At 44.1% G+C, this 13,235-nt stretch overlaps 1 protein-coding gene across 1 annotated transcript in view; it reads right to left on the reverse strand.

The window, feature by feature from the left end:
- LOC144142938 (uncharacterized) overlaps nt 1-12,617 on the reverse strand; it is a 48,618-nt gene extending 36,001 nt beyond the window's left edge. Inside the window, exons 1-2 of the mRNA XM_077674769.1 lie at nt 12,402-12,617; nt 8,021-8,177 (exon numbers count right to left, since the gene is read on the reverse strand). Of these exons, the coding sequence (XP_077530895.1) occupies nt 8,021-8,177; nt 12,402-12,617 (373 nt within the window). The remainder of the gene's footprint in view (nt 1-8,020; nt 8,178-12,401) is intronic.
- Nucleotides 12,618-13,235: the final 618 nt, after the last annotated feature.

Raw genomic sequence — 13,235 nt, forward strand, 5'->3', positions numbered from 1 at the left:
TCGAGAGATAATTTCTTCAAAGTCCAAAATAGAAGTCCAGAATCCAAGTCGTTCCGTCCAAAACTCACTGCAGGAGGGCCAACTTAAACAAAGGGTTTCCACAAGGGCTCATTAGGAGCAGGTGCGCAGTCAACACCTCATCCCCGGCCAATCTCCCCGAGAGGGTACGTGCCAAACACTTTAAGGACATCATCATCACCAAAGTCCAAACTCAGATGACAATGAACTAGAGTTCACTCTACAATGAACGAAGCCCTCACGATAATAAAGATTGATTCGACGTGGTTTGCGGCAAAAGAAAGCTTCGCGTTTGAACCATTTTTGCCGTTAGACGAAGAGGCTTTAATTTTTTTTTACCTCGCGTATCTTTGACGCTGCTTTTAACGCATTGCTGTTTTCATTTTCTGTCATTCATTTCTAAAGAAAAGAAAGCTGGCACTTGTTATGAACTTATCTTCGTCCTCAAAGTTCATAATATATCCTTTGCCCTGACTACTACCGAGAGGCACGAGTCATGACGGTAGTTTGGCTAGTTTGGAACAACCAGAAATATCTTCAGGGGGTGTTATAGCCCACGAAAAACAAAAAAAAATGAAAGCTCACACTAAGGCGTAGGACTTGAATGTAGCGAAGCTGTACACAACCTTCACGACCATCACAACGGTTTAAGTCCACGATTGCCGCCGATTTGCTTCTTCGCCGTCTCAACAACCGTTATTCCGTTAATGTTGGTATAAGTGTGAGCTCCTTCATTTATTTTCGTAGTGATAATCATTTGATATCACCTTGTAGGGGCATACGCTATGACGAGTCTTTCTCGCTCCGAGCAAGTGTTGCCACAATTACGGCAAACCCTGGAGTCTTTCTCGTTCCGATCAAGTGTTGCCACACTTACGGCGAACGCTGGATTTTTTGTTCGGCCAATCCTGGCCAATCTCTAAGTGGGTATGCTCGTTTTAGGCGATATTGGTGCCTGGCCAATCTCCCTTTCTTGGCAGTTCCTTGGTATTTTTAACTGCAGACACAAAAAATAGCGATTTGCTTGACAGCTTCGCTGTGAATAATAATAACTGGCTCTCTCCACAAAATATTTTAGTCCTCTTTCTGCATCATTAAATTTCTCAAGGTGTTCTGACACCTAAACACCCCCTCCCCGGCTGAAGCAGTCTTGCCTGTGTCGTACAGTGATCAAGCATTCGTACAGCTGCGTATATGGACGATACCCATTTTTGTGCAGCCTAAGGCAATAATTCTGCACCATCATCTGTCACCCGATTGAAACACTTGCCGCCCAGACAAAACATTGACCACGAACCTGTTAGCTCCGCTGCCATTGAACTGCCAATTCACTTGGCTGCACCTCTCCACCCCTCGCAAGTTTCTGAAAACGCTGCTAGCAGTTACTTAAATGCTCACGCGCGAGATAATTGCGCTGCCTCCCTATTCCATCCACGCACCATAGCAGACGCGGAAGTAAACAGACCGTCGACTCGTGCGTACCAGATGAGATCTCAACAACCCATAAAAAGCGGGAACGTTGCGACATCGTCTGATAACAATCTCGTTTCTTTGTCGGGAGTTAACATTACGAGATTGTACGAAAGCGAAAGGTGCCAGATGACGAAATGGAGGCCCAAATGACGTTAGCAGTCCGCAAAGTTTTCCCTCTCAAGAATCCAACCACTCAGGAACCTACGTGACAAACAGCATCGGAGGTGGCGAATGAGGTGCCAGGTGTGTTTTAGGCTGGCTTCTTTGTGTAGTTAAGTCGCAGACTGCTTGCCAGCATGGTTTCTATGGGTTTTCGGCGTATTTCTCTACATCTTGTTTGAGTTCTGCGATGCGGTGGCGGCGGGGGAGGAGAAAAATTTATTCCAGAAAGTGGTCAGAGAAGCGCGGTGGCCACCGGCCTAAGGCTGCTGCCGACTTCGGTGGCTCTTAACGAGGGCTTCTTGTGTAGTCCGGTCGGAGCTACCTAACGCCTCCCACAACTGCTCGCTGCTGGTGATTAGAGGGAAGGGGTCTTGCGGGTACTACCATATGGAATGACTGAGATGTAGGCGGCGGCTGTGAACCAGCAAGAGCTTCCACGAGGTGAGCCATGCGCAAGTCTGGGTTGGGTGCAGTTTCTATAAGGGGAGTCTTTGTGGTGCATGCTTTAATACCGACATCAGGAACCTCAATGCAGGAACGAATATCAAAACCCTGGGAAGGCACAGTTAGTTGGGCAGGCTGGCTGCGTTCAACAAGATCCCATGCAGGGTGGGGCATTAGCTGTCTCTGCGGGTGCGGTTTTGAAGAGTGTGAAAGCGGTGCTGTAATTGTTGAAAAACGGACGTCTATCTGTGTGTGCTAAGAGCACGCGGTCACCATCTAAGTTACATTACGTTCAAAACATGATTCGGACCATAAGCATATACATCCCATCACTCGGATAAGCAGCTTAAGTAGATTTGACCTTATTGAACACATTTTTCAGGAGCAAAACAGGACTTAGACCTCAAGACGTGCCATCTCTACATATGCACTTCGAGTCCATTAGTTATCAATACGCCTTATTTATTTATTTATTTATTTATTTATTTATTTATTTATTTATTTGTCTGTTTGTTTTTTATTGATTGATTGATTGATTGATTGATTGATTGATTGATTGATTGATTGATTGATTGATTGATTGATTGATTGATTGATTGATTGATTGATTGATTGATTGATTGATTGATTGATTGATTGATTGATTGTAGGGTTTAACGCACCGACACAACGCAGGCGATGAGGCGTGCCGTAGTGGGGGGTTCCGGATTAATTTTGGCCACCTGGGGATCTTTAACGTACGCCGGAATCTCGTACCCGTGCGTTTTTGCTTTTCGCCTCCATCAGAACAGCAGCCCCGCGGCTAGAACTCGAACCCGTGTCCTCGTGCTCAACAGCACAACACCTTAGCCACTGAGCCACCACGGCGGGTCAAAGTTACGGTGCGTGCGCATATATACAGTAGAATCTCGATAAACGGAAATCGCTTAAACAGAATTGCCGCTTAAACGGAACAGTATCCTGTAAGTTGGTTGGTTTTGTTTTCAGATTAGATTACGTAAAAAAAACTCCCAGTAATCGGAACTAAAATTTCTGAGTCACCATGTAAACGGAGCCAGAATTGGAACTTCTTCTGATACCCGTTGACACGAGAATCATCTTTTTACGGTTCCGGCTGTTTCGTTTATTTTTTTTTTCTTCCTGCGTGTTTTTTTTTTAGCCTCGTAAGCCTCGTCTCGTAAGTGTTTAGCCGGGTTAGCGTAACGAATGCAACATCGCAGTTCTTGTTCCAGTCGTTCGGTCTCGATTGAAGACGCCGAGGTCACAGGGCTCAGCTCCTGCCGCCTCGTTCGTGCCATCGTGGTGCTATACCGGCTTCATTACCGCGTTGCCGTCTTCTAAATTCGGCGGCTCGTAAGCACTCGCGAAGTCAAGGCCTCTGGCGTCCGTGAAAATGCAGTTGCAAGGACTCAAACAAAAATAATTGATGCTATTTTTAGTGCACATCGACTCATTGTTGCCAAATCAACTTTGTGAACGTTATGCCTAAGCCTCTTGTAGTTTTCTTGCTTTTTGAAAAACTATCAGCTGCATTCCCCTTCTAGTGCTTACAGTACCATAAAATGCCATTAAGAGTGTGTACGCACATAAATTTGCACCTTTGCACATCTCTCAGTAAACGGAACTCCTGTTAAACGGAACTAATTTTTCGGACCTTGAAGTTCCGCTTATCGAGTCTACTGTATGTATGTATGTATGTATGTATGTATGTATGTATGTATGTATGTATGTATGTATGTATGTATGTATGTATGTATGTATGTATGTATGTATGTATGTATGTATGTATGTATGTATGTATGTATGTATGTATGTATGTATGTATGTATGTATGTATGTATGTATGTATGTATGTATGTATGTATGTATGTATGTATGTATGTATGTATGTATGTATGTATGTATGTATGTATGTATGTATGTATGTATGTATGTATGTATGTATGTATGTATGTATGTATGTATGTATGTATGTATGTATGTATGTATGTATGTATGTATGTATGTATGTATGTATGTATGTATGTATGTATGTATGTATGTATGTATGTATGTATGTATGTATGTATGTATGTATGTATGTATGTATGTATGTATGTATGTATGTATGTATGTATGTATGTATGTATGTATGTATGTATGTATGTATGTATGTATGTATGTATGTATGTATGTATGTATGTATGTATGTATGTATGTATGTATGTATGTATGTATGTATGTATGTATGTATGTATGTATGTATGTATGTATGTATGTATGTATGTATGTATGTATGTATGTATGTATGTATGTATGTATGTATGTATGTATGTATGTATGTATGTATGTATGTATGTATGTATGTATGTATGTATGTATGTATGTATGTATGTATGTATGTATGTATGTATGTATGTATGTATGTATGTATGTATGTATGTATGTATGTATGTATGTATGTATGTATGTATGTATGTATGTATGTATGTATGTATGTATGTATGTATGTATGTATGTATGTATGTATGTATGTATGTATGTATGTATGTATGTATGTATGTATGTATGTATGTATGTATGTATGTATGTATGTATGTATGTATGTATGTATGTATGTATGTATGTATGTATGTATGTATGTATGTATGTATGTATGTATGTATGTATGTATGTATGTATGTATGTATGTATGTATGTATGTATGTATGTATGTATGTATGTATGTATGTATGTATGTATGTATGTATGTATGTATGTATGTATGTATGTATGTATGTATGTATGTATGTATGTATGTATGTATGTATGTATGTATGTATGTATGTATGTATGTATGTATGTATGTATGTATGTATGTATGTATGTATGTATGTATGTATGTATGTATGTATGTATGTATGTATGTATGTATGTATGTATGTATGTATGTATGTATGTATGTATGTATGTATGTATGTATGTATGTATGTATGTATGTATGTATGTATGTATGTATGTATGTATGTATGTATGTATGTATGTATGTATGTATGTATGTATGTATGTATGTATGTATGTATGTATGTATGTATGTATGTATGTATGTATGTATGTATGTATGTATGTATGTATGTATGTATGTATGTATGTATGTATGTATGTATGTATGTATGTATGTATGTATGTATGTATGTATGTATGTATGTATGTATGTATGTATGTATGTATGTATGTATGTATGTATGTATGTATGTATGTATGTATGTATGTATGTATGTATGTATGTATGTATGTATGTATGTATGTATGTATGTATGTATGTATGTATGTATGTATGTATGTATGTATGTATGTATGTATGTATGTATGTATGTATGTGTGCGTGCGCGTGTGTGTGTGCGTGTGTGCATGTGCGCGTGCGCGCGTGTGTGTGCGTGCGTGTGCGCGTGCGTGCGCGCCTGCGTGCGTGTGTGTGTGTGTGTGTGTGTGTGTCCGTACGCGTGCGTGCGTGCGTGTGCGTGCGGGCGGGCGTGCGTGTGTGCGGGCGGGCGCGTATGGACCGTCAACACTCAGGCGAAATAACACTTCGTCGTACCATTAGCCAAAATTATATGTCACCTCTATACCTTCCGCTCAAAAGCTTCGCTGATCATCCATCTTCATAGAGGAATGGCTCACGGCTTTTTTTACCTTTGATCTCATGGCACCCGCTATAAAAGTGCCGGAGGTTTGTGTTTGCTTCTCACGAACCCGCTCTGGTACCCGTTGCGTCAATGGTGCTTTAGGAGCCGTCTCTCGGTTCTTAGCGCCGGCGCTTTTGCCTACAGTAGGCCATTCATTGATGTCGCACTAAAAGTAGGCCATAGTTGCCCAGGACTGTTCCCGCATTCACACATAGGCATTCCAAGGACCAGCTGGAAATAGCTACGCCAATATTTTGAAATAAAGGTCAACTGGTATCTTTAGATTCAGATCAGGCTGTGAAACGCGGCGTTGCAGAATGATGCGAGTGGATAACGCCGCTACAGCCCATTATGGCCAATCACTGATCTGCACTTCCGACTCCTTTCACATTTAGTGGAACGGCTTTAATTTTTTCTTTAGCCTCCATGGGGAAAACTACCACTGTGGCTGGAAATTGAATCGGGGACTTATGGCAAGCAGCTCAACGCTCTAGCCACTAAGCTTGCGGGGCCGGTTAGTGATGCAAACGAAAAATTGCCCAATCACTAACAACACCTGCGACACAATGCCCGGGAAATATTGCCGAACGAATAGCGCAAGGAATGCGCACTTATTGGCTTACTTCCTTCCTTGCTTTCTTCCTGCCTTGGCCGAAGGGAAGGTTCCCTTTTACTTATTCTAGCACCCGGAAACTCTTTTTAGGAAATATAAAAAGCCGTTTATTCTACGCTCTTCCACTACCTTCGAAATAGCAATTAACCCTGAATTCACTTCTCGAGCTGAGCGCGTGGTCCGGTGAGGCTTGATTCCCTACAAAAAAAAATGGCCGAAACTACCCATTGAGCGCTTTTCCCGTGGTGCGTAGAACTCACAAGTCACCTTCGTCGCGCGTCTTTCTCGGGCGACTAAACGGACTTGCCCAGAAGTGCGCAGTTCGAACCTACAAAGAGTAGCCGTCAGTAGGAACTTCTGACACTCCTTTCTTCGGCAAAAGAGTTCTAAATCGAAAGCTTTCTTAGTGGGACTCATGAGGTCCTGTCTAAAACTGATGCATTTCCCGCTATACCGGTCAATCGACCGAAAAGCTCTGATACGATATCTGGCACGGCGCGTTCGTGAAACCGGGCTTCAATTGTGTCAAAGCGGTTACTGGAAAATCGCGAAGGAATGGTTCTAGATAAGACAATGCACGCATCCATCTTTAAGAAGAACAATAGTGTATCTTTATCTCCTAAATCACGCATCAGCATACATTTATTTCGTTCGTAGATGCGTCTACTTATTGCGTGAAAGGTCGTCGCATGGGCTCTTTCTTAGTTTGCGATTTGGGTCTCTGGAGATTTGACGATCGGTTAAACGCACATCCCTTGCACAGCTGGAAGCTTTCGCGCTTCCCTCTACTTTCTTTAGGAAGGTGTGGTAAGTTTTTTTTGTTATTGTTGCGTTTGGCGTCACTCGCGACATTGCGAGAAAGGATCTCTTACGTTATCTTTTGTTTGTGGTCTCATGTTGCCTCGCCTCTCTTCTAGGTCATTTTTAACTCATGCAGCGTCTTTTTGTTGTAACGGCGTGAGGACATCCGAACTCGCAAAAGTGGGCTTCTATCTATACGCCAAATGATTCAATGTGTAGGCTTCACTGCAACGTACAACAGCAATGCGAAAAACCCAACTTTAGAGACACATTTCACTTGATAGTGGGTTTTACTGATATGCAAAAAATCCTTTCAATGTCGCCTCCACAGCTATAAGAAGAAGCAATGCTGCGAAAATACTTGTCCAGGCGCTGCTATAAAAGTACAAATGGCTAGGGTATTTAATTTCTTTAAATGGGACTGTGATGAGATGCACGCACGTTTTAGGCTTCACGGACCGCTCTGGAGAAATTTGTATCTAGCAGTTAGAGAAACGTAAGCGTTCTTACAAAGAGTATACATCCTTACTTAAGTCTCCGGGCATTCCAAAAGTTTTTAGGCCACATGCAATTCTGGTATACATACACTCCATGACCTCTTACATTGTGCTTTCAGAAATAAGCATTGAATATTCGTACTTCGACGCTTTGAGAGCAGAAGCGAAACAAACTAAAACGCTTTATACCATATAGTTGGCGAAAACGTTACTCACTGCGGTAATAGCAAAAAATATTCAAATAGGATTTAAGAGTTGGGCGTGTGCTTTGTCAATTTGTGGCGTGGGCACATTTGGAATAGACAGGCACTTTCGACCAAGACGGTACGTGTCAAACAGGAGTTGGGCCACCGGTTGTCCGCACTCACGCTTGTATGCCGTGATGATGGCTTCGAAGCCATCGTTCACGGATGCCGCTGTACCCCCGCCGGTTGTCCAGGTGAGATTCAATATGTTCTCCTTGCTGACCACGTCCTTCGTTGACGAGCTGCATATGGGGCCGTTGACGTCTTCTGCATTAGATAGCTGCAGTAGGCGGAGAAAAAAACGAGGCCCTTGTTACACCGTGAAGGCTGGAATAATTAACGTGTTTTTGTGCACGTGTAATAGTTGGCGTTATTAATTAATTATTAATTGACGTTTTCATGGGAGGTTGTGGCCAAAACTACACCAGGGTGACCAACCCTGCTCTCGTGAGGAAGTGCGTTACGGGCAATGGTCGCCGGGATCAGGGCCCATCTCAATCCTCCTTCTGCAATTAACAATACGCCGACTTTTTTTAATCCGGAGGGAAATATGCGGCACCGTGATTCGAACCACGGTCCTTCTTCACGCGAGGCGGATGCTGTAACTCTACGCCACCGCTGCCCGGCATTATTAAACAAACGCGTGTTAAGTACATATTAGTAGAAATTAATAAGAAGAAATGGACGTGGGCAGGGCATGTAATGCGAAGCCAAGATAATCATTGGTCATTAAGAGTAACAGAGTAGATCCCTAGAGAAGGCAAGCGTGGCATGGGCGGCAGAAAGTTAGGTGGCCAGATGGGATAAAGAAGTTTGCGGGAATAAATTGGTCGAAGCACAGGACTGGGATAATTGGAGATCTATGGGAGAGGCCTTTGCCCTGCAGTGGACGTAGATAGACTGATGATGATGAAAGTTATTAAGGGGTGACTTAGATTTTCAGTGCTTAGGCAAAGTTAGTGGGGAAACGACCAAACATGCCGCAGGGGGTTGTCGAAAGCCACAAAATGCCCTCTTGCATTTCCGACAAGACTTCATCAAAGTACGTTTTGTTGATACTGAGTTATCTCATGTCGCTCACCGGCTCAAGGATTTATAAAGTATGTTTTAGTATAATAAAAGTTGCAGACTCTTTGTTGTTACCCGTACGAGTGGAAGAGAAGCCAGTCGGTTCGCACCCATCAAATACCACAAGGCTCTGTGCTTGCGCCTCTGGTGTTTAACATTGCTTTTGCAGTCTTGACAAATGAAAACTACACGGCACCCCCACGGCTACATTTAAAAACTCTGGAACGATGTCAAGATGTTCTAGAGACAGGGACATTGTTCTAGAATGTCGTTACCTCCAGCAAGCTCTCGACGTTGTTTATGTATTTGCACAGGTCGGAAATGTTAGCCAAGAAGGGCATACATAAGCAGCTAACAAGGTTTGAAGAAAGTTGGCCGTCAAATTTAACTTTCAACGAAACAAAAATTCAGCTGCCACACCAGTCACTGGAGATCTACGGGGGCGCGTACTTGAAATCCCTTAAAAGGACAATGCAACAATTTCTTCAGGTTCTTTTTAAAACTTAAATGCTTGCAGAACGTAGTAACCCAACACACCAAGTACTTATATTAGTAGGTCGCAAAGTACCTCAGCCAAAAATTACGGCTCTATGCCCATCAGCTAACCTGAAAACTCACTCAAAAGATTTTTCAATTACGTCACTGAAACCATGTAGCGGCTGTTGGCCGGTTTTTCCTCAGTTGCAGCAATGAACGCTTTTCGATAGCAACTTAAAAAAAGCCACAAAAACAAAGCAGAAATGGAACGCGTATCTGGTACGACGAGCAAATCACGCAGTGCCGCTCCGTGCTGGCGATAACTGTAGCTTTCGCAGTCCTTCCAGACGCTAAGGAAAGAGTGAAAGCGCTTATCAAAAGTGTTGCAAGGTCCCTTTAAGCAGGTTGCGCTATTCACTAGCTCCGTAAGAGCGGCGCACGATTATCATTAATCTTAATAGACCGGATCGCAACAAAAGAGTGAAAAGGCCCGCACTGAGAGGGTTCCACATATGGGCGGTGTCCTTCCATCTCGTTAACTACAAAAGGCACTGTTGCACACACTGACACTGTAACATCAGCCGAGACTTGAGGCTATTAACAAAAAGGCCATGCGCACCCTGACGGCCCTTCCTCGTCTAATACCTGTGACACACGGCAACTTTCATCTGAGAGTTGTACGCTCACATACAAGTTCAAGTATTAGGTGGTCAATGCGCCACTCGATATGCAACTGGTTCAAAGGCCTACCGAAATGGCCATGTTGCACAAGCATTACACCGATCCCCGCCTACGCGCCCACCTAAGTACCATCAAAAAAATAGCCGCCATCCTGCTCTGCGAAAATGGATGTCCAGTGAAGCTGTTGTAAACCACTACAAATGCTGATGGGGGAAGGCATGAAATGTTTCTCGTCGTCTCGGTGGGCTTGCCGCTTGCGCTGGTCCTCTTTAGCGGCAAATGCTGCGTCCTGCCTAGTCTCAGGCATGCGCTCCGCGTCTTGGGCAAGAACTGCCCTATTTACTGATACTAGTCCTGCCTAGCCTTCAAACAATCTACAAACATAATGTTTACCAGGAACTTAAGTAAAATGCAAACTTGGGCTAGTTGGTACATTACGAAAAAAGAAAACTGCGCATAAAACGACGACACAAGACAAGACTAGACACACAGGGTGTCTAGTCGTCTGTGTGTCTAGTCTTTTCTTGTGTCCTCGTTTTATGCGCAGTTTTCCGTTTTACCAGGAGCAGATGGTAGGGGGGTGTCCCATTCTTCACAGGCGCCTTATCATCCGTAATTCGGTTTAGATACTTATTTTGGGAGGTTTTACATGAATACTGAGCTCTATGCTGTATGCCTGATTAGCCTGCCGCATGACCTCGGCATCTTAGGCGAGCTCATTAAAAGCGGGCTCATTAAAATCGGGCTCATTAAGCGAGCCGCGTTAAAAAATTTAAAGCTCAGAAATTTTTTAACGCAGATTTTGTCCGTTTTTGTGGGCCAACAAAATCGCAGAAGCCCAGAGGGAATGGTCACTCCAATGGTTTTTTTTTCTGTACACCGTCTGACTACTGCGTTGAAAAGCAATACCCTGCTTGGCATGTTCTGTATGCACGTGCAATGTAGGCTAAATTTGCACCGCATTGCAGCCGTGTCTAAAAGGGGGTAACATGTTGAGGCCTTACGATCCCTTGCAAATTTTGCTTCAGCATTTTTCCAAGTAATTTAGAGCATAAAACTTCGTAAGCTATTGCGTGCTTTTTGGGGGATAACTTCGTTTGAATTACACACAAAAACCATTTTTCTTAAACTACGTGCGTCAGCCGGTACTGCTGAACAAGCTACAGCAGCGTGCCATTCTTTTTGAGACGGTGACCGATTCCATTCACGTGATGTAGTTAAATAGATGAAGCTCGCTGCAGTTTCGCAGCCGCCGCAAAAATTGGATACTACTTTGCATATGTTAAGTGCCCCCATGACGAAAGCTTAAAACATTCCCCAATCGGCATTCCCGGGCCGTACCTTTCCCTCCCAAAATCTTCTCCTACACCAGGATGAACTAACCTGTAATTGGGAAGACAAAGAATGAGACCTTTCCTGTGGGTTGTTCGCAAGTATCGTGGTTCACTTTGTTTAAATGTCCAACCGGACGTAATTTAAAGCTGCTGTAATAACCGCACTGCTCCCACCTAGCCCGTGCACAGCGATCACGGCAGTACGCACATCTATAGCCTTACACCCAACATCCAAAATTACCGTCAACTGCGCAAAGTATACCTCGTACATTTCTCACTGTTAAACAGAGAACGCATTGGCACTAGGTTTTTTACATCACGCGGAACGGAGTCATACCTGTCGTCATCAGCCTATTTAAGCCCACTGCAAGGCAAAAGCATCTCCCATAGATCTCCAATTATCCCGGTACTCTGCTAACAGCGATCAATGTATCCCCGCAAACTTCTTGAAGACTATGAAAGCTCCATCTTACCGGGGCTCACCTACGGAGCAGAAACTTGGAGGCTCACTAAAAGGGTTCAATTTAAATTGAGGACGACTCAGCGAGGAGTGGAACGGAAGATGATAGGAGTAACGTTAGGGACAAAAATAGAGCGGAGTAGGTCAGGAAACAAACGCGTGTTAAGGACATATTAGTAGAAATTAAGAAGAAGAAATGGACGTGGGCAGGGCAGGTAATGCGAAGGCAAGGTAACCGTTGGTCATTAAGGGGAACAGAGTGGCTCCCTAGAGAAGGTAAACGTGGCAGGGGGCGGCAGAAAGTTAGGTGGGCAGCTGAGATCAAGAGGTCAGTTATGTACTGGAGGAGAAGTAGCCACGCGGGGGTCGTTGGTGGAGTGTGCCCGAGCTAACGACAGGTCATCGAACGCCTCGGGCCAGCATGAAAAGACAAGTTAGCATGGATTGTAAGGATATTGTGCTGGACACGTCGAAAGGACATTACCATAAGGGAGTCGGAACAGTTGCCCTGGTTTCCCGGGAACTGGAGGGCGTCGAAGACGACCAGTATGCGGTAGCCCTGGTTCGTCTTGACGATGAAGTGACACGTCACGCCCGACTTGTAGTGGGTGCCCTGGTGCGAGCGCACAATTATTGCCGATCCAGGACCCGAGGAGGGAATGTGGATCGTGCGGGCAGCCCCGTCGCAGGAATCTTCCATTGTATCTGCGTTGTGAGAGAGAGAAAGAACGCTCAGCAGGGCTATGTATGCCCAGGCAAAGTCAAGCAGGGATGCCCTGCGGCAGCCATTGCTATTAGAAATATAACGGCTGTTAGTGCTGATCAGAGAATCGGTCGCGATATGGCAGCCACGTTAGCCGTACGGTGCCACTGCGGGTACTGCTGAAACTGGTTCGGTACGTCCGCCCTCAGGTGAACATCGTACCGACTGCCGTACTGTCACCGTCGTTAGCTCAAAAGGCTAGGTGCCCACTTGCGAACACCCACCCGTTGTGCTACACCAACGTGAGCGAAAGAATAAACAGTGTCAGTTTTACGTACGTAGGAGCTTCACGTGCGGAGAGTTTTTACGGATGCTGAGTGCGCATGCTCAGAACACATAGGGTCACCGTGAGTCTCGCGGATGTACGTGGGATTCAAATTTTTACGCTACGGTCCTTGCTTAGCATGCGTACGTAGAGTTGACCAACATGGCGGCGCCCAGCCCTCCCGCTTCACAGCGATAAGAGCTTCATCGCTGATCCCTAGGTACTAAATCGGGTTCTAAGCTGTCGATGTTGCCTTCAATTTGCCAATTCTAACCCTCACCACAAATTTC

The sequence above is a fragment of the Haemaphysalis longicornis genome, unplaced genomic scaffold, assembly GCF_048455015.1.
Source record: "Haemaphysalis longicornis isolate Haplotype H1 unplaced genomic scaffold, Haemaphysalis longicornis Haplotype H1 scaffold_6, whole genome shotgun sequence".
Classification (NCBI taxonomy): Eukaryota; Metazoa; Arthropoda; class Arachnida; order Ixodida; family Ixodidae; genus Haemaphysalis; species Haemaphysalis longicornis.